General features: G+C 35.4%; 1 protein-coding gene across 2 annotated transcripts in view; it reads right to left on the reverse strand.

Annotated features, from left to right (window-relative positions):
- The window catches only part of EFL1 (elongation factor like GTPase 1), a 73,238-nt gene that overhangs the window by 40,759 nt on the left and 10,838 nt on the right, over positions 1-21,641 (reverse strand). Inside the window, exons 12-14 of one of the 2 annotated variants that reach the window (XM_088540004.1) lie at positions 14,207-14,340; positions 13,328-13,506; positions 11,196-11,331 (exon numbers count right to left, since the gene is read on the reverse strand). In XM_088540004.1, the coding sequence (XP_088396130.1) occupies positions 11,196-11,331; positions 13,328-13,506; positions 14,207-14,340 (449 nt within the window). Of the gene's footprint in view, positions 1-11,195; positions 11,332-13,327; positions 13,507-14,194; positions 14,341-21,641 lie in introns of both variants that reach the window. The other variant, XM_088539998.1, reaches the window with a different exon arrangement.

Raw genomic sequence — 21,641 nt, forward strand, 5'->3', positions numbered from 1 at the left:
TAAGAAAATGTTTTCAGTATCCAGCACTAAAAAAAAATGCCTGCCTGGCTCAAACAATATATTGACGATTACTCCTTTAATTCAAAGAAATGACTTGAACATATTCAGATTTTCAGCAATTTAACTTTTCATAAAACACTGATTGGGTAGGAGGCTAATATAGACATGGCAATTTCAGGTAACCACAACAGGTTAAAGATAAATGCTATATGCTAACAAAATGTAAGCAATTATATACACACCTTTTCCTGAATAATTCTAGATTACTAAACACCAGCTAAAATGCAAGGTATTTTTTTTTTACTGAGTGATAACACAGCAGTTAGCAAGCTGAAGACAAAGGTTTCAGTTTTCTTTGTTTCATTCACTGTTTTCCCCCAACTCCAGCAACAACCTGGAGGAAGGCTGCCCTCCTGCGTCCACCGCGGTGCCGAGCGGGGAGAGCCCATGCAGCTGGAAGCACTTCAAGCCGGCTACTTTCTACAATCGTATTACTGATTCAGAGAGTGAAATTAGCCCACCAAATGTTTGCACAAAAATAAAAGGCTGGTGCAACAGCAGGGCTGTTCCTAGGGCTTTCACAGAAGGTGGTAATGCCTGCTGGTTGGCATCGGTCCTAGAAAGCCATTCTGGGCCTTTAAAACGGCATCGCTGTTTGCAGCTGCTCTTTACTCTTAACAGAGGCTGCTTATTAAAAGCTCCTAAATTGTTCGATGAAGTCCTAAAGGAATAAAATGCAAATGCTTGTTAGACACCTTGTAATGAGGTTAGCTATAGTGATTTTATACCAGAGCTTTACGCTAACTGCAAGTGCACCTATCCTTAGAAAGATGTAAAGTAATCCAGAAGGACAAAACTAAAATTACCTACAGCTTCCAATATCATGTTATTTACATTTCAAGAATCCTTTAAGTGATTCAAAAATAATTGAAATTTGACAGAAAACTGTATGGGAAAAGAAGCATTATGGAAATAGAAAAGTTAAAGCACACAGAGGTCAGTTATAGAGGAAGTCAGTCCACAGTGAGCTGACAAGAGGAATTACTTCCAGATTTCTCCTCTATTAACATCATTTAATAAATTAAATAAATAAATTATCTCAGTTTGATAGAGCAGTTGATATTCACATTGCTAACTGCATATGAAAATAATCAGACAATCACCTAGGCTCCTAAGAGCATTAAACTGATGGTCTATAAATGTAACGATATGCAAAAAACTTTTATTCAACTTTTATTCAAGATACAAGAAGCACTTCAGTGATCATACAGGCAGTTCTAAGAAAAAGCCAATTTGTGAATGTTGAACATCAGCCATTGCTGTGATCCTCTTGGATAAAAACGAGCAAAATCCTCAAGTTCATGGTTCATGTCATTTTGAACCTGTGTGCATGTTCACATGGGCAACATGCATTTATTAAGATCATTTTATTCTACTGAACAAAAAGTATCACTTTATGATCCTCAATGACTTATTCCAGAACAATCTCCATCAACAACAACAAAAACATTCATTTATGTAGAAACTTAGCAGTCAATGGACATACTTTTAAGTACTGCCAACGTTGTTTTCAATTGCATGTTGTTCACTTGTTTTTCTATCAGTCTTTGATTTTAGTTACTTAAAAATAAGAATTGAGAATGTCAACACTGGAATCCTAGACCTTTCATCTGCACCTAATATGATCCCTGAAAACACTACTACATTCTACCTGTTTAAAATAATTTTTGCATCATCTCCAACAACTGTTTCTGTTACTAAACCATCTTTTTTTTACTTTTGGATAAAAGTACCAAAAAAAAAAAAAAAACCCTTCAATTAAACAGCAGCAGCAAGAAAAATAAATTTCAGGCCAAACATTTTTAACAAAAGTAGGAAAAACAGGAAGCTACCATGAGCATCTGGAGGGCATGTGCTTGCTCAATCTCAACTTGTGAGCCCCATTTATTTTCTCCTCATATATCACCTTCAAATTTTTCCTTTGTCACTTTGAGGATCACCCACTAAGTTTTTTATGCTCCTCCAACACAAAAAAAATCAAAACAAGTGTTACAAAATGATGCTTTTCTGTACTTGTACTTTTCCCTTGCTGTTTTTTAAAAGAAAAATATAGCTCTATAATTTTACACAGGAACAAGCAAATAAGCCTTCCCCACTTCCTCCAGCTTTTGCCAGGAGAGACTCATTAATGCTGCAAAATACTTATTTGTGTGATAGAGGCAGTCTTAACTTAGATAAAACATTCTTAACAAAGGAATATAAGTGAAAACATTTACAAATTGTCTATAATAATTTCCTTTGTGGAACTTCATTGCTTTTTTTTTTTTTTTTTTTTTTTTTTTTTTACTTTTAGCATTGTTTTTCCTACTGGCACAGGAGCAGTGTTTTTTTCCATTCATGAAAGCATGTAGCAAATACTACTTCTAAATATCTTCATACAAAAAAAAAATAGAAAGAAAAAAGTGTTACTGCTAATTTTGTTATTTGTGTACTTGCATTATTAGTCTTTGATAGTTTGCTAAACAATATCCAAAATGACTTGGCAGAAAGCCGAGCTCACATGGAATGCACACGAGATCTGAATTAAATCAGTTAAGCTTTCACAATTGACATTTATAGTTTTCTTTTTGGGGGACTCTAAGCTCTAATAAGAGACATTGAAATCATTAAACTAGAGGTCAGTGAATCCACACCAGTGGTTCACTTCTCAAAAACACTACATCCTGGGAAGATCCTTGCATGGGAGCAAGAAGCTGCAGTACCACAGAGTGTAGCCCAGCAGGATGGGAGTGCCCAGGCAAGAACCAAATTTCTCCAACACCCCAACCAGATGGGGCAGGCAGAGTCCAGGCTATGTCAAGCTCCCCTCTCTGTTACATTTTTGTGTAGCCAAGCAGGACACTCAAATCTTTCAGAATTGGCGCAGAGTAGCTTGCTTTTTGCTAAGATGCTAAACTTGCAGGCCAGTTTCAATCACAGTATCATCAAAAAACATGGAAGAGTCAGAAAGTCTTTGTGTTTAAATGCTTAAGGACCATTTCTCCTCTTCAAGACAAAAACCAAGGACAATACTTTCAAAATAATGCATAGATTCATGTGAATCTCTAGGTCCACGAGACAATACTTCCTTACCAGTTGTATATTTTCACAGTTTCAGAAGGTGAGCACCAAACAGTATCATTACTAATTTTGAGATGAAGATTAGGTGAGCATACAGAATTGTCACATTTGGCATTAAGAGTACACAGAATATTTCTATACCTGGAATTTAAGCATTATTTCTCTACACCTCGGTGGAATTTACAAATATGGTAACACTGCTTCCAACAGGACAATACGACGTCAGCACAAGCGAAGACTGGCAAAGCCGGTACAAGAGTCCATATGGCCCCCAGTCAGAGCAGAAGGATGCACAGGACGCGAGCTCTGCTACCAGGATGAGTAGGTGGACACTTTGCAAGACAAGACACTTGGTCCCAGGACTCCCAGAGCTGAAGACCACACAGAGGTTCCAACTCAGCCCTTCTGCCTGGTACACAGCTGCTCTGAGCACACTGCAGAGAAATGAGCCATCTCCTGCATCTGCCTACGACCTGCTGTAGGCAGGGGGAAAGTGCCAGTCCTCTTCTAGAGAGGGCCTGATCACGACTGTGTGGTGGCAGATTTCATCATCATCTTTCCCAGTAAGCAGCAACTTGGCAGAGGAACCTGAAGTGTTTACAAGTGGGATTTGAAGCAAACTCATTTGAACTTCTGGAACCAAAAGCACAGCAAAACATTCCAACTCCTACAAGTATATTGCATCAGTCAAACTTTTTTTGTTTTATGGATTTTTTTTTTTTTAAACAATTTGTCATGCAACTGAATCATCTCAAATACCTGCATAACCTGTATTTCAGATAAGGCTAGTGATGTATTTTTTGAAGCAACTTCCTCAACACTAAAAACAGATGTTTTGATACAACCAGGCTGGGCTGGGCTTGGAGGAAAACACTGCCATATATTAACCCAAGGATTCAATTTAACTGCTAGTTTATGTCTACATCCACAATATCAGTGTTTTTGGAAAACAGCTAGCCCATTCTGTTTACTACATGCTCCAATTATGAACTTATTCTCAAAGACTCAAAGTCTCAAAGACTTTCCATTGCACTGTACTGTATTCTGCTTGTTTCCAGCAGAAAAATTGCTGCTTCATGTTCGGAATGAACTTTATGATACCATATGAACCTGGTTCCACAAGGAATCTATCAGTCTGATTCTTAGACTAGAGACTTTAGCTCTGCAGTAAACCCAGTAATTTCACTCTTTTATCTGAAATTCTTAAAATGCAGGAATAATGGCTAGATATTGAATTGAAATACGATTAACCATCTACACATTCTTAAAAACAATGCTTACTACAGGCATATGGAAACACCATATCAAGCAAAAATTGTTACCTGGAAGACCATATCGATCCAGTGTTAAAGCTTCACAAAGTTTATTAGCTAATTACATTTTTTCTATAAAAATTATTTGCATATGGTTTGAATTGGAAATAATTTAATATATCCCATACATTTGCCTCAAGCAAAGATTTTTTGTGTCATTATGGTCTAAAATTTCAGTTTGTGTGGTTATTAAATACCTTACATATGCTAGTCAGTTCCAATTCTAACGTTCATTTTAAAGGTCTTTGTTTTCCAGTATTTACGTTAGCAAAGTCATTGTAAAAAATATGAAGCTTCACAAAATTTTGGAATATAATTTTTATCAATGTTTAACTGTACTCATACAATTGATAGAGTCCACTGAAAAGTGTGCAGCTATTTTCCACTTGACTTCATGCTTAAAACAAAAGTGTTTTCAGTTGAACAGCCGTGGTGATGGAATTAAGTGGCTGAAACACTGCAGCTTTGGTCATTTTATGGAAATTCCACAAGACATTTCCTTTGCTAAACCTCCTCCACAGAAATCAGATAGATGATACTGATAGCTCTACTTTCATCAGCCTGCTGAGTTCTCTAAAAGAATCTCAGGGAAGAAAATCTCTAACACCTATAAAAGGAGAAAAATCCTGAAGCAATCTTAGGGAAATGCAAACACAAGAATGCAACAGAGCAAGTCTGTTCTAAGAATATTTTATAAATTAAGATATCTTGACCTTTCCTACCATCTGTGTGAGAGAACTATTATTCATTTTCATTTTTAGGGAAGAAGGTAACTGAAGGGGAAAAAAAAAAAAAAAGAAAGAAAAGAAAAACCATACCTAGCAAATCACTTAGGGAGATCTAGACCTGTTTTTTGACTAAATCCTGTGAAACACTAACCCTCTGAACGGAACCCAACACTGAGTTTAACTATCAAACAGCTCATTTTCAACAAATTAACCTATTCACCCCATTTAGGTGATACCCTACACATTCCAAGTCCTGGAATTTAATGAACAGACTAGAACAGACTGTTCTTATGTCTGCCTTTCAGTGAACAAAATAGTAACTTGAGAGCACTTTTCGTTCATGAGCTACGGAACAGTTATAATAACTGAAAGGATAGAATCAAAGGACTTGCCAATAAACATCCATACCTTCTGTAACCCAAAAGATTACTTAATCATCACAAGAACATTCAAGAGTGATTTGTTAACAGAAAAAGTGTGTACATTAACCTTCATTCAGAAAAAGAAAAACTTCTTATACATTCTTATGGCGATTTGAAGCAAATTTCTTCGATACAGACCTTATTTCTTCTGGAAAACATTTTATATCTGCAGTTGATATTGTTTCACTGTCAAAATTACAAGTAAAATGGCATATAAATACATCATTACCATTGATAAAATCAGTCATAGCTGTAGTTGATTGTCAAATCTATTGTTAAATCACAATAGATTTATCTTTGAAGATATGAACTTCCAGTGAAGATGTCTGTTTGCTTCCCTTAGTCTTCAAAATTTAACCAAATTTTAAAGTAATTTTGTATATTTGCTGGATTCAGTTTACTATATCACGGTGGTAAAACATTAGCTTGCTGCAAGTATTTTTTCTCAATCAAATTATTTCTGTAATTCCTTCACATCATCTCTAATTCAAGAAAGAAGCTGTGACTTTGAGGGTGGAGTTGTTTGTTTTTTATTATCTAGAATGACCATGTTGTAACATAAAAGTCAGATTACCACGGAACAATAAGAAAAGATTATTAAACTTCAGTTAAAAAACAATAAAACCAAGGAAAAGAAAACCCTGCCTGAAGTGACTAGACAGGTTAGGGCATTTAAATAAACAAGGATGAGATCAAAGAAAAATCCCTTTCTTTCCTCCAGCAAATATACTCAATTAGTCCTTTAGCGGAAGTCAAATTAATCTGTAAAATGTACAAAGTGTCTAATTCCAATGCCTTCGCAATTTTCAAACTTTTATCCTGTATTCTTTACTTAAAAGCAAAAAGCAAGTGCCACCAAACACCCACAAAACTGAATTATTGAAAACAAGCAGCTATGGCCTATTCTGATCCTCTGTCTGTAAAGGTACTAACAAACTCCCCATTACTTATGTAAACTCAGAGAGGAAAAAGGGAACTTGCCCATCAGGAATTGTCACTGCTTGGTCTTTTCCTATTCCACAGGAGAGGAGGTAACTAGTCCTTCTCCTGGACAGCAAATATCTATCCATCACAGCCAAGTACCAGCTTCCTGACACAATTTCCACTGCTCCTAGAGAGCAAGGTACTTCAGAAAGGGAGGAGGGCTCCAGGCCAAGAGAAGTAACTTTGACCTGGCATTGCTGATGGATCTCCCATCTTTCTCTGCTTTCTTACACCACCATTTAGAGCTTAATAAAGACTGAGAAAGGGTATCAAAAGGAGTGTATTGAAGACAGACAGTCATAATGCTTTGCCTGCAGTGTGTTCAAGAAAATGAACTAGCCAAAGTGATGTCTGCAGAAGATAAGACAACAACCTCACAGATTTGCAATGAGCCCGACCCTAACGCTCCCATGAATCATCTAACCTGTTTAGGGCAGCACTAAGCTAGTCCTCTACCCCTTCACTAGCAAGGGGTAGAGAACTAGCCCTTATAACAGATCTCTGAAAATACCTGAGACACCAAAAGCTTCTGAGGATGCTTTCTGCAGAGGAACATTCAGAAAGTTATTCCTTAACAAAGCAGGAGGCAGTCCAAAAAGATGTTTGATGCTGATGTAGAAATGATGCTACATGAACAAAAGAAAGGAGAAGAAACTACCCAAATTAGCACAAAACTACTCTGCCCTTAAAAGACTAGAAAAGATTTTTTTTGTAAAGAAAAATAATAACCCAAAGGCAATACAGAATTTTAAAAACAGCTAAACAGCTCATAAAACTTTCCTTAGAAATCTACACTACCCACAGTCAGTGGCAGCCCTTCACTTTGCTTCTAACTCCTAAAGCAGTACATTAAAACACATGATTTATTTTCGTAGCTGCACTTAACATTTTTCCTAATTAATCTTCGAGATATTTTTCATAGCCAATTTCCAGCATGTTTTTCAGTCAGCAGTTTCAACAAAATATATGTATTGTTTGAAACCAAAGGGCACATAGCTAGTTTATTACAGCCTTATCTGCTGCTCCATTACCTAGATTCTTCTCCCCCAAGGCGCCTGTTCATTCAGAGCAGAACTCTGTAGTACCAGTTACCAAGAGTACTTCTGTCTGCTGGCACAGGGCCTCTAACAGAAGGGAAGCAAAGACAGTCAGAAATGAAAGACAGTGCTCACATTGCTTGGAAGGCACTTGGTTTGCCCCCTTCATTGCTCCCAGGGCGGACAAATCAATAGTGCTTGTAAATAAATTCTATAAATCGGATTCTTTTTTTCAATGAAGGGAATCTTACTTTTCTCTTAGACTAGTCTGACAAATAAGTTTTAAAGATTTATTATGAAGACATTATTATCTTTGATCCCTAAGCATGTTTCCACTTATTTTAAATTTAAGTCATATCTCACCTCCTACTCAAGGTCTGTAAGAAAATCTATAGCAGCCACATAGTTTGCAAAGAAGTAAAACTGTAAATTATACACAGCTACACTGAGGAAGGCAGGATTTTGGTTTTGCCATATTAACAGAACTGGACATCCTGCTCAAGAGCTTTTTGACAAATAGTTTCGACAAAATATTTTGGCTGCAAGCTTGCAATACAAATCAAGAAAAAGTAAAGTGGCGTCTCACTCAGCTTGCAGGAACTTGGAATAATACCGGGAAATAACTTGCTAAAACTTCTTAAAATAGCTATGCACATTAGGCAGGGATGTAGTAGTACTTTTCAGCTGCGATTACTCTTGTGCTCTCTGTGATGGCTTTGCAGCTCAAAGATTGTTTCATTGCCTTTCCTCTTACAATACTACAAGTTTCTCAGATTGTTTAACAACGAGATTAGTTTTTTAAGGAGAGAGTAATGGAATGCAAGGACCAAGGGATGAACTCTTGTTATCTTCACTAATACAGCTTAGATATTGTTATCTTCACCACTAATGCAACCTAGATATCGAGTTGTTTCTTTAATTGTTCCCCTTTAGAATAAACCAGAATTAACAGCATAAAAGCTTTTCATTAAGGCCAAGGATTCTGCCTGTAAGAAACAGTCTATAAATAATAGGGAAAAAAAATGAAAAAAATTACCATGAGTTTTAAAACTGGAAACAAGCAGTCATGACTAATTGTGTATTCCATCTGGAAATAATTTAATTACACGGAGTAAAACTACTACGCTCTCAGAAAAGCTTACTTAATTTACTAGATAATCTACAATAACTTCCTTATATGGCTGGAGAGCAATCACTGCTGTATGCTTTGAAGCGCGAAGATAAATGGCCATGGAAACACAAGTCACTGCTAGTAACTGCAGTAATAAAAGCCGTGCTCCATCCGTTACTACAGAATGCTTTATATGAAAGTATTGCCTTTTCTCCTGGATGTGGTTTATCAAGCCAAAAACACCGGAAAAGGTCTTCCTTGAATCTCTGTGGCTGCACGTTACAAAGCACATTATGGGGAGATGGCAAAAACAAAAAGCTTTTAGTCCTGAAAATGATGCCAGATTAAATTAAAATAAAAGGGGGGGGGGGAGGGAGGGGATGGGACACAGGGAAACCAACTGGGGCGTGTGAGCCTCGGGTGACAAACAAAAACATGTCTGTCAACATATCTTCATATGTTTATGGAGACACCAGGGAATGGCGTACTAAAAAGGCGAAATACCACAGAGTTCGGCTAAAAGCTCTGCATGCCAAATCTAAGCTTGAAATTTTAATGACTTCCTTTAAATATGACCAATGTCACTATTCAGAACTACTATTTTTTTTTTTTTAATAACTCAATGAATACACTTTCTAGGCTCTACTATGCAGTGAACAACACTCACAACTTTTCGGTAGGCTAACTGTCTCCAAAGCACTTCTGGAAGCTCAGTTCCACACAGAATTGATTTAAAAATTCTAGACTAATACCTGAACTAGAACCTCTAAATGCCCAATCTCAGCTTTCCTTTGCAAAATATGTGAAATGCATCAGTCATTCTGGATCTACCATTGCTACTCTTCTTAAATCTTGACAGTTTACAAAAATATCAGGAATCCAATTACCATTAGAAAAAACAAAAACCCACAATGACATACTTGCTATCAGCAGTCATTGAATTTAGTGGAAAATTTCAAAACAAACTAGTCCTTTTGGCTCAAATTGCCCTAGTGTAAACCTTACAGTTACATTAGTCCCAATTCTAAAACTAAATGTAACCAAGATTAGGAACAGATTATCTGCAGAACATAGCAAGAAGTGTCTCCAAAGAAACATTCCATTTGAGCCAAAATTGCAGGTCATTCTGTGGTTTTTTGTTTGCTTGCCCCAAATGGTAAGTTTTTTTCAGAAGATGTTTAAATGTTTCTTCAACACTTTAGAAAATATTGACCAAGACATACAATGACTATTTTACATTTCCACGAAATGTCTCAACTTTCAGAGGATTAATTGAATTTCCCAAAATTTACAAGGAAAAAACAAAAAATGACTTCTAGAGATGTTTATGTACAAAGAAACACAAAATCAGGTTTTTTTTATTATTTAGTTATTTACTTTTAATGAAAACGTTGTATCTTGTATTTACAGATGCCATTCCTAAAGAATCATTTTACCTAGCAATCAAATAGACATTTTTCTCAAGTTTCTTTCAAGTTTCTATTATAACACTGCAGTCTCCATGAAGTTGCTTAGCCTGGGACTATGAAATTGCTTTTACTGCCTAGAACAATTGCCACATATAAATAATAGAAATCTACATATAAGCTTTTTTAATTTTAAAAAAAAAAAAACTTCAGTGAAACATGTACTTAAAATTCATGCAAATGATATTCCAAGTTTCTTTTAAACCATAGATAGATATCAAGGAAACACATTTATTCAGCTTTCTAGGAACCGTAACATAGTTATGAAACAATCTTAGCTTTTGTTGTAGTTCAAACATTTTTAGCCATAAAATGAAGACTAACAAAAAGAACCAAGAACTTCTTAAGTTTACACTTCCTAAATGACTAATAGTGCTTTTGATGCTAAAGAAAATAAACAAAAAGAAAAAACAAAAAAAGGAAAAAAAGCCATTAACTCTATTGCTATTAGAGCAAAACAAGCCCGAGTGGCACAAAGGGTATAACTCAATGGTTAGGATGACTTCATCATTCAGGAGCATGCAGAAAAGGTCATTTTGCCACAGACATAAGAAAAATAACTTTTACCACCAGAATTCAGGCAGACTCATTAATAAATCTACAGTTATCTACATGACTAGAAAAGTAAGACTACAGAGATTCCACTGTTGGGAACATATTATTTTTAATCCTAGCAATTTATGAAATTTTAGACCTTACTGGTGCCTTTGTCAATTCCTGCTGGTGATGCTTACCTGGAAATACTCCAAATGAAAGTTAACAGTAAAGAAAGATAAGAGTAAATGAGACATTAATCCTTAGTTTTCTCCTACTCATTAGTTCTTCACCCTTCACAATCCAAAGGTCACAATTTAAATAGCTGGGTGTTTTTTTTCTTTCTTTGCACATGCAGCATACCTTAAAATATTCAGAGATTTAAGCTATATTTTCTTATCATTAATCCTATCAAAACAACTCTGTTATATTCTGGATGATGGAGGATTTCAAGAAAATTAAATATTAGTTAAATCTCACCTAGAACATTTCCTGCAGGTACTTCTTCAAGGTCTTCAAGTTCTCTTCCCATGAGCAAATAGAGATTCTCCAATGTACAGCAAGTCATATGAGGTACTACTGGCAGATCATCTGTAGCAGAACAGTCGGGTGACAGCTATACAGAGTAAAACAACGAGTGTTGGACATTTATCACTTAGTATTGATCAAAACCTCTTCCTAAAAAATTCCTTGCATTCCTAAATTAAAGAAATACATCCGGAAGCATTTTCATTTGTACTGAAATGCACACGTGCTGGATTTATTGGTAAATATTTTGGCAGTTTTAAGCTTTGTAATTAATATCAGCTGAATCTTCAAAAGCAGAGTATAATCTCTGCAGCAACTAACTTCAGCCTTACTTCCAAACAAGATACAAGAAATTTACTTTTTAGCAGGCAGGGTTCAGAGATAAAAAGGAGGGTGTAACTGGACATAAAATCTTGAAGAAACTTAATAACATGCTTAAAAGTAAGTGAGAGAAGGCTAAGTATTCACCTCGAATCTGAAGAATACACTGATCTAGGATGTATTTCAGGACTGCCTCTCTCTTACTCCAGTAGGTGCTTTGTATGAACCCCCTATTTTTCCAGAAAAGGATAAACTAATAGACTTTTATGCAGAACTTTTCTATGAGAACAACTTACGCAAAAGAGCTTCTCTATGTAAAAAGTTTAAGGTCAGACTTTCCTAACACAAATGAAACTACTTATGGTTTCCGTGATTTTACCTAGAACCAAACAAAACAGCAATAGTAACAACTGCTGGAAAAATAAGAAACTGAATTTTTGTTCAATATAAAACAATCTGGACACATCTTACCTATGTGTTTAGCTAAAAAAATAACTTATCAAAAAGAAATAAATATCCAGAAGAACTAGTAGGCTTTTCTCTCAGTACATCAGAAACTTCTTACACAGTGTTCAGGGAACATATGCCTGGAGACAGTCAATGCTAATAAACAACGAAACAGGGCATAGTTTCCACTGAGAGATGACATTCAACTGGCAGTGTGGAAGTGCAGCAAAACAGCTTTGCCTCTAAACAAAGGCCACATACCAGACACTTGCAATTCTTGAGACTCATCATTTCAGCTGCTGCTTTTGGGAGTTCCAAGCTCAGATGGAATAAAGATGCTGAGAGTTTTAAGAGGTGGCTGTGTGAACTAAGTTGTTAATGAGCTGTTCATCTTCACAGAAGTTAAAATAAGTGCTTTCAAAAGCATACTAAGCATGAGATGTGCAAATGGGTTTGGGGCACAGTTTTCACATTTTGTGACAAAGGTAAAATCATGTAGGCACATGCAGAATTTTTGTGAGCACGCCGAACCATCTTCAGTAATTACACTAGGTTTCTGCCCCGTCAGTAATTTAGCATAACAGATTTCAGAAAATCCACTGCAGTACACTTCAAAATACCTAATAAGAATTGTAGAGCTGCCAAACTTGAAACTTCTTGCCATGCAGCATACATAAAACCCACCAAACTTCCTTGACAGATGGTGACCACATCAGAATAGATGTTTATTCATCCTGTATTGATATTTAGCCATAGCACAACCCTAGTGCCCCTTTCGCTCTGCCATCATGAATTAATTATTTTCATTGCAAATTACTGGGTTCTGCAAATAGTTGAAAGCCATAATCTAAATTTGAAGCATGTCATGTGTGCTTACATACACTTAGGCACTTTAGGTCTGTCTTTTGATAAAAATCTACACAAGGTTTTAAACCTTATCTATTTTTAATCTGAGAGAAAATTAGTTGAAACGTCTGCATTTAACTAACATATTTCACAGAACAGGAGAAAATAGAATATTCATTGCCAAACTTGATATTCTATTAAGAAGTCTTTTCCTATTAATAGGAAATATCTGCAAAAGCTTGAGATCTTCAGACAGGAAAAAGCCATAAACAAGGTCTGTTCCTTCTTTAAAATAACTTTATTTTTAAAATAAACAAAAAGCCTTTTAAAAATTCATATCCTAAATGCCTTTGATGGTTTAGGAATTTTTAATTGAACTTCTTTATGAATGAATAGCATGTAAAAAAAATAAGTCATCAAGGTTTCAAAAGAATATCAAGTTATCCAAACATTTCACTGTCACCTCTTACCTTATGCAAAGCCTCAGCAGGATCATATTTTGGTCCTAAAACAAAGATCTTTTGCCCTCTTCGCACCACACCACTGAACACTCTAGCAAAAGCAATGAAAGACTCCTTGTTGTCTGCTTCCTGTTTCACAGCCTTTGAGGTCACAGTCTCTGTTTGACTGTTGAGCTGTTGCTCTTCACCTAGTCAAAGTTAGAAAAATATATGAAGTATGAAAACAGTCTCTTTGGCATCATCTAAAAAAAATTAAACACATCGTAGCCTATCGTGACTGATGATGCATTAAAAGACAGCAAGAAACCTCCACTATAACTTAATAACCACCTCTTTATCTTATATAGCCTTTCTGTACCCATTATTTAGATAGTTTCCTTTATATATACATATAATATATATATTTAACAAAACAGGTATTCTGATAAAAGTTTAGAGGAATTAGCTAAACTGGCACACCCTGCAGTATGCTAGACACAGGGTCAGAAGTGTCCAACAGGAAACTAAACAAACCTGAATTTTTCTACATAGCCCATGAGAAAAATACAGTAGTTCTGTATTCCTAGATAGAATAAAAATCAAAATTCTCAGGAAAGTATCTCTTCCAGGTATTATCTCACTTAAGTAGCTCAAGGAACTGAGGAGCACTCTCAGGCCATGTAAGAAAGCTGTCTTTGCATTACTATAGTATTTATAAACTATCAGCATTTTCATAAAACCCTACCGACTGTTTGCTCAATCTCCTTTATTTTCTGTACCAACTTTTGGGGGATGGAGCATGGATGATTCTTGGTAAGGTATACAGCTTGGAAATCAGTACCTATCCCGATGACATTTAGCTAAGGAGAAAAATAGACAGCCAAGTATTATACAGACCTTTTGTCTCACCACTGTTCACTTCAGATGGGTTTTCACTTGGGGACTTTTCTGACAGCTCTTTCCCTTGATTTGCTGCCAATTTTTCTGCATGCCTTTGTCTTGCAAGTTCACGCCGCTGAGCTATTTCTTCTTGAGTCAAAGGTCTAAATTATATTTTAAAATGTTAATATTGGGAAATGCCATCTTAAAAATAAAATCACAATAATTACATTATATCTTGCATAAGTAAAAGTTTATTACATAGCTTATTTTAGCTGACAAGATAAATACAAATTTGCTCCTCTGCCACATTTAGAAATAGTCTACTGTCTATTCCTATTCCTTTATTTTGTTGAAATAAATCAATGGTTTCTGCCACTGATATTCACTTTTTCATTAAAGATCCAACCCAGTTTTAAAAAATCACTTCATTGTCATGTCCAGAATCATAGTCTGAGCACTAGAACCACAGCTAAGACTAAATGTAATAAAATAACTTCTTGGATATCAAACTAGTTATAAAAGATTACCTGAGACTCTCCAACTCCCTCAAATTCACACAAACTAAATATTCTCGTTTTGAATTACTTGGCCTATTTTTCTATTCTAATGTCATTTTTAAGACAAGCATTCAAATGCAGGGAAAAGACTTTGCTTGCTATAGTAGCCTTCCCATAAAATGAATAATCTCATAGAAAAATCAAGATAATAAAAAAACAAAAGACAGGAAAATAAAAAGAGAATTTCAATATTCTGATGTAATTTCTATGTCACCACTGGTGAGGCCTATCTTAAAAAAATCTATTAAACCAAAAAAAGTGGCTCAACATAAGATTTAAAGTAAAACTAGAAGAAACATTTTATAGAATGGCATGTAATCATTCTTCCAAAAGACAATATATACAAATTGCTTCTACTTGCAACTCCTCTCAGGCATTTTAAACTGTGAGGTGAGTTAAACATACATAACATACAAGCTGTGAACATGAGAATGTACTTTAAAAAGTCTTCTTGTGTGTGTGTTTTTTTTTTTTTTTTGAATTATAAAAGCAGAAAAGTTAGAATAACAGGTAAGGGAGAATTAAAGCAATTTGCAGCTTACACCTCACTGGATCTTAGCCTTTGCATTCTCCCAGAAACAGAAGTCCAACTTTGACTACAGAAATTATCATGAATGCTAATGTTTGTCGCTCACACTGTCATATCAAGCCTATCTTTCCTAAGAAAATTACCCCAACCACAGCAGGAGTAAAGCAAAGAAAAAAAATCAATTCACCAATCCATAAGCATCACCTGTCAAACATTTTTGGATACCTTGGAATCTGCTAAGTCAGGCTTCAAGCCAAGATAAGCAAGACAGAGTGTTTATACAGAGGGATTCCCACACAGACAGGGCACATTTCCTAAATGAAGCCTCTCTTTTGTTTAGCAAAAGAGATAAAAGTGTAAAAGTTCAAAGGAAAAGAATTTAAGTGAACAATTTCAGGTCAGCAAAAAGAAGAGTTACATCTCAACATGAGAATGACAAATACAATACCTACTTTTTACTCTTCCTATTTAAGATATAAATGGCAAAATAAAACAAAGTGCAAAGGCAAAGTAAAAGGGCATTTTTGTGCTAATTATGCTCTGCCATTACCACAAGAGGTATATATTGTGAGCAAAAGATATACATATTGCTTTAGAGCACTGATAAATAATTTCAGGAACACAAATATGATATCTACTTAGAAGTTAGGATGATTCACAGCCCCACATCAACCATTTCGCATTCCCTAATCAGGAGGTAACATATCATTTACAGGTCAAAGTTTTTGTGTGTGGACAGTGAAGACTCAGAGCTGACTTTAATAAGAATATGGAATAGTTAGAGGCAGAAATCCATGCACAGATCATGCGTCTGAGACAAACTCACTGCCAATAAAATTTCTATATCATAATATCAATGCATTTTGCATATAAAATATTCAGCAAGAGATAATTTAGAAATGCTTAACAAAATCCTTCATTTTACTGAAATCGTTTTCAGAACTTGAGGTAACAACTCTTAATAAGCTGCCTTGCTAACCTTGAATTCAACTGAGAAAAGCAAAAAACCCTGTAGATAAATCAACAACCATCTCTACCACCTGTAAGAAACTGCCAGGGTAAAATGTCCAAGTTTTCAAGTATAGTTTCAGGACTTGAAACTAGAACATATTATATGCCAGAAGGCAAAACAAACACATACACCAAAAAAAAAAAAAAAAAAAAAAAAAAAAACCAGACAATTGTGGCCACTATTTAGAAACTTTTTCTCCTCCCTGTCCCCATCTCTTAAATAGTCACTGGGTCAGAATTAAGAATCTGTCTCTTGAAACTTGGGGCAATGAGGATTTTTTGTTTGTTTGTTTTTTATTTTATTGCAGAAGAGAGTGAGGTTTAACAATACAAAATGCAAAGCAGATGGTAGAGAAGAAAACATTTCTATGATGAGTTTTTTCTTCCTGAAGGCAGTTGTTCAAAGCTATTTAAGGGTTTGTAATGTCTGAATAATTCCCGCGGGAGACATTAATAGGGAAAGTACAGATGAGACAGGCGGGGTGTGATAAACGCAGTCTACATGCGATGGCACAGCATACACAAAAGGACATGTGGATGCATCTCAACACATTTCACTGCCCAAAAATACTTCTGATTTATGTAATGAATCACATGTAAAGATTAGAAGAAAAATAAGGGTTGTTTGCTTTTTCCTCCCTCACGTACAGATTTAAAAGATTTTAATGTATTTTGGTGTCAGATAGTTCTAATCTCATATCTTCAAAGGACTTCAAAATTCTGAATGCACAGGCATAAATTACAATACATTTAAGCAGAGTAAGCTATATTCTCCGTTTGCTAAGAAACAGATCACATTTGTGTGGGTTTTTAGCTAGCAGGCACAAGCTGGACTTCCATCCTGGTTTCTGTCAACATCGATTCCTGTAAAATTAGCCACTCCCAGTAGCTTCCTTAAGATATCACATAAAAGAGATAGTATCACCAAATAAATCCTTATATAGAATTATAACACACTGAAGCAGAACACAGTACTAGATTAACACACATAAGGTGTTAATCTGCAACAAAACCCTTTGATTATATCCCAATTTATTCAATTTCTCTAGCTGGCAAAACCAGTGAGAAGTAAAATCAATCCTGAGCAAATGCAAACGGACCCAGAAGAAAACCCAAAGCTTCCTTTTCTTTCTCCTTTTCACTTTCCTCACCCTATTTTTTTCCCTCAATTCTTTTCCATCCATAAGAAAGAATCAACAGCCTCATGATACTGGCTGCAGAGAGGGACCATACAGTTGCACTCGATCACAGAGTCGACTCATTTCCAAAAGCCTGGAACTACCTTCAGCAAGTGCCTGTGAAGCATCTCCCATGCTGCCAAGGACATTTTGCAAGTGCCCAGGAAGAACTTGCATCCACACTGTTTTCACCAGTTTAACTCCCATGAGGTCACAGACACATGCTTGATTTTGAAGGGGAAGCTAAGGAGGTATTTTTGTTAGCATTCGTAAAGTCAAGTTTCCAGAAGAATTTCTGGATTAATCCTCATGACTGTGCGTCAGGATTAAGCTCTGGTTAAGTCACTGCCTGCTGTTCTGCTCAGCATCCAGCACAAAAAAAGACTTCTGACAAGAGCATCCCTAAGGACAGCACTCTCAAGTGTAGCTTGTTTGCTTTCTCACCACAGAACATGGCCAGTGGTCTTCCTTCTGAAGCTCATGAATTTTTAGACTAGAATTAAACTGCTCAATATCTTCGCATTGCAAAACTGCTAAAAAACTACTAAAAATTAACAGTCTCAAGTTTTAAACAGCAACATCCTTTAAAGATCAACCTTTAAGAACTACTTCCATTCATAAGCTAATGTGCAGCAAGTACAATTATTTCATATCTTTTTTAATGCAACCACAAGCACTGGGGAATTCATAGCAGAAATAAATGTGTACACACAAAACGAGCAGCTGAAAACTATCCAAATCAGTATTTACAGAAGTTTCACAGTGACTGCACAGGGCTGCTGCAAAGGGATATACTGTATAACTTTTTCACATTGCATTATACAGTAGAGGTCATTCATTTTGCAGCATACATAATGAAATCAAGAGATCAATATCAAGCTGTCACACATGATCTAGAAAAACACCCAGACCTAACCCTTGACTGATAAACTGACTTTTGATTTATCTTGAATCATAAATATGCAATAAAGAACACTTGAAGCAAAATACATCCAGAACATTATAAACTCCTCTTGCAGAAACTCAGAATTACACAAGCTAACCATAGCAAGAGATTCAGATTTCATTCATTAATAAAGACTATTTTCTCAGATAAGTTACACAGGTTTCAATTGGATTCAAATGTAAACAGTTACAACTCATTTCATAATAACGATACTAACAGGGTTTTTCTTTTCTCAAAGAGCACATATTGCTCCGTTAATTATGTAACTAGATGCCACCCTCAGAAGTTAACCTGCAAACCTGACAGGCTGTGCAGATGACTAGTGACATACTCGTGTCTTAAGCGCTAACTATAGTCTAACACAAACTATTAGTGTAAGAAGATGATGGCCTTAGATCAGAATGAAGCCACTGAAAGTCACATGGCCTTTAAACATATAGATTAATTTACATACAAGAAGATAATAATTTGTTATAGACGTTGGAGTTTTAGAAATGTTTTCTTTTGACAAAAACAAAGGTTTTTTTTTTTAAGCTAAAAGGTAGATAATATTATAGGATTTATGTTTTCTGTTTTTTTTTCTTCCCATATAAGCTTTAGGAAACATCAGAAGGGAACAGATTAAGTACACCACAATCTCCTGGTTTCAGACAAGCAAACAAGCTGTACTGCAAAATCAAGTACCAACTACCCTAAGGACTCCATCCAGAACTGTGTGGGAAAGTGCTAATTTCATGGTGGCACCTAAAGAAAAAAAAATACTGATTTGAGTTGACTGAGGAAAGAGAAATACTTTTCAGATTATCTTGAAGAAAATTGTGAAAATATCAAAGGATTTATATCCCTTAAAGCAGTCATGGCATATAATTTTAGTAGTCAGGTTACTGGGTCAGTAGGTTCTTTATAACCACTTAAGAGTAACTAGAAGTAGTAATGGATTTTATTACACACATTTGATACAAATACAAACATTTGATACCCAATTCATGTTTTTCTGTATTTTATGTTAAATAAAGAATATTGAAAATTACTTGAAAGGGATCACAATTAGGTCTAATAAATATTCCTCTTTTCTACTGGATTAGGTAAGAAAAGGAATTCTGAAGCTCATGAAAAACACTTATACTCTGTACGCAAGTGTGCCAAATTCAGTTTTTATTTATATATCTACACATGACATTTTAGAGAGCAATCTAATGAAAAACACTAATAAAAAGGGGTTAAGAAACAGCGTACGCTATGTAAACACCCAACTCTGCACACAGCAGTACTTAAGAAAAAACAACCCTATCATACAAACCAAGCAGCTCCAAAAGAAGCTGATCAGGCCATATTTGCTATTGTTTTTCTTTTTTAATATATGATTATCTAATAAAACACAGGAGCTCATACTACAGTGGGACTAAGGGACTATTGGGACTAAGGGCCCCAATCTGCTTGTCTACTCCGCCCAACCACCCGCTTTCATGAAAGCCTATGGACTTGATATCTCTTAAAACTGTACATCTGTCAAACTTGGCTAGAATTAGTAAACAATTTCAACGATTCAGATAGAAGAAACTAGAAGACAGCAAATACATTCACTCGGTTCTTGTTTCTTTGAGAAAATCTGGCAAAAGCAGAGGGACATGACCAGGTAAAAGTCAAATTTCAGATTTTCCCAATGTAAGATTAAGCTGACAACTACTTGTAACCTGAGAACAATTAACTTGTCATTATTCTCATGTTTTAATAGATGACAATTTTGTTATTTAAACAAAAGGAAAATGAAGTGATTCTATACCAAAAGTGCCAAAGTTGTAAATACAGTCACCTTCTAAGCAGGCAGTTGTTGCCAACCAAAGTCTCTAAGGAGTCTGCCTTAATTAAAAATCCATCCTTCTTTATCATATACTGTACACACTGGACTTTGAAGAGCCTTTCGCTTTTACCAAGCTGTGCTTAAACCAACATGACAAGCAGATGGCAGAAATGCAGCAACTATAAAAGATGCAAAGTCAGTTTGCATTTCTAAAGATATTACAAAAGGCACCATGCCCCAATACTACCTTGGAACAGGAAACTGCAGAATACACCAAAAATTATGGCCCTTCCAAAATTAGCATTCAATTCTGAGACATAAAATATTTATTAGTGCTCTTAAATTATTAACTATAAAACCACCCTTCTAAAATACTATTATTCCACACAGTGTAGGTATTCTTTATTCTTCTCTGGGTTCAGGCATAAGAATGTGTCCTTGTGAATTGCATAGTTTAAATATTGGATCTCACATATTTAATACAGCCTCAGCTCAATTCTAATTAAGAACAAGCTTCTGTGTTTAACTGGAAATAGCACATAGTAGCCAGTATAATTCAAAACAAACATTCAAGAATTACATCTAAGCAAACACATGCATGTTTTGTTTCACTGATACATCTTTCCTTCCTCTTTATAATAAATTCCTTTCCCGAGTTCTTCAAGAATTGCTCACCTACAGATTCTTACAATTAAAACAGTAATAAAGCTAAATGTATATTTCTTAATACTTTTCAAAAATGGAATTTAACTGTCATTTCTCAAGTAAATTACTGACACTAGCTCATCAGCAAAATTACATGGTGCTCATAGTAACTGGTTATCTCAGGGAAAGTTGTGTGATTTTGTTTTAAAATTGTCTGATTAGCAACCAACTGAATAACTTTAATATTAAAGACAAAAGAAACACCTTTCATATAAACCAGGAAATGAGACACTAACTTGCAATTCACTGAATGAATGGGGAGAAAGGCAAGATTTGAAGAAGGGCTGGCAGGGGTGAGGTATGTCTCCCTTAATATAGTCCACGTCAAAGACGGCAGACAAAGCAGGACCACCAGGGCTATCCTACAGGGACACTGAGCAGGAATTCCTGCCCTAGATACATGAATAGACACAACTCAAAGTAAACAGCACCATCTAGTGCCTGGACAAGCCATAAATGCAATGCATTTTTTCCCAGAAGAAAAAATGCTCTTATTGAAAGAATTATTCAGGGTATTAAAAATATAAATAAGCTATACAATTATGATTATTAAATAATTACTATTTGCTTGATTCAATACTAATATAGATAAAATTCAAGGTGCTTAATACAAAAAAAGAGAACTCATTTAGAGAAGTTCTATTTCCTGAAAAGGCTTTACAATATCTCTAACATTGGGGTACTATTTCCTCAGAACTAAAACAATTTACTTAAGCAAGCAGAATCATTGTTTCT

The sequence above is a fragment of the Tinamus guttatus genome, unplaced genomic scaffold (assembly GCF_059628265.1).
Source record: "Tinamus guttatus ecotype Peru unplaced genomic scaffold, ASM5962826v1 Tinamus_guttatus_pri_ptg000004l, whole genome shotgun sequence".
Lineage (NCBI taxonomy): Eukaryota > Metazoa > Chordata > Aves > Tinamiformes > Tinamidae > Tinamus > Tinamus guttatus.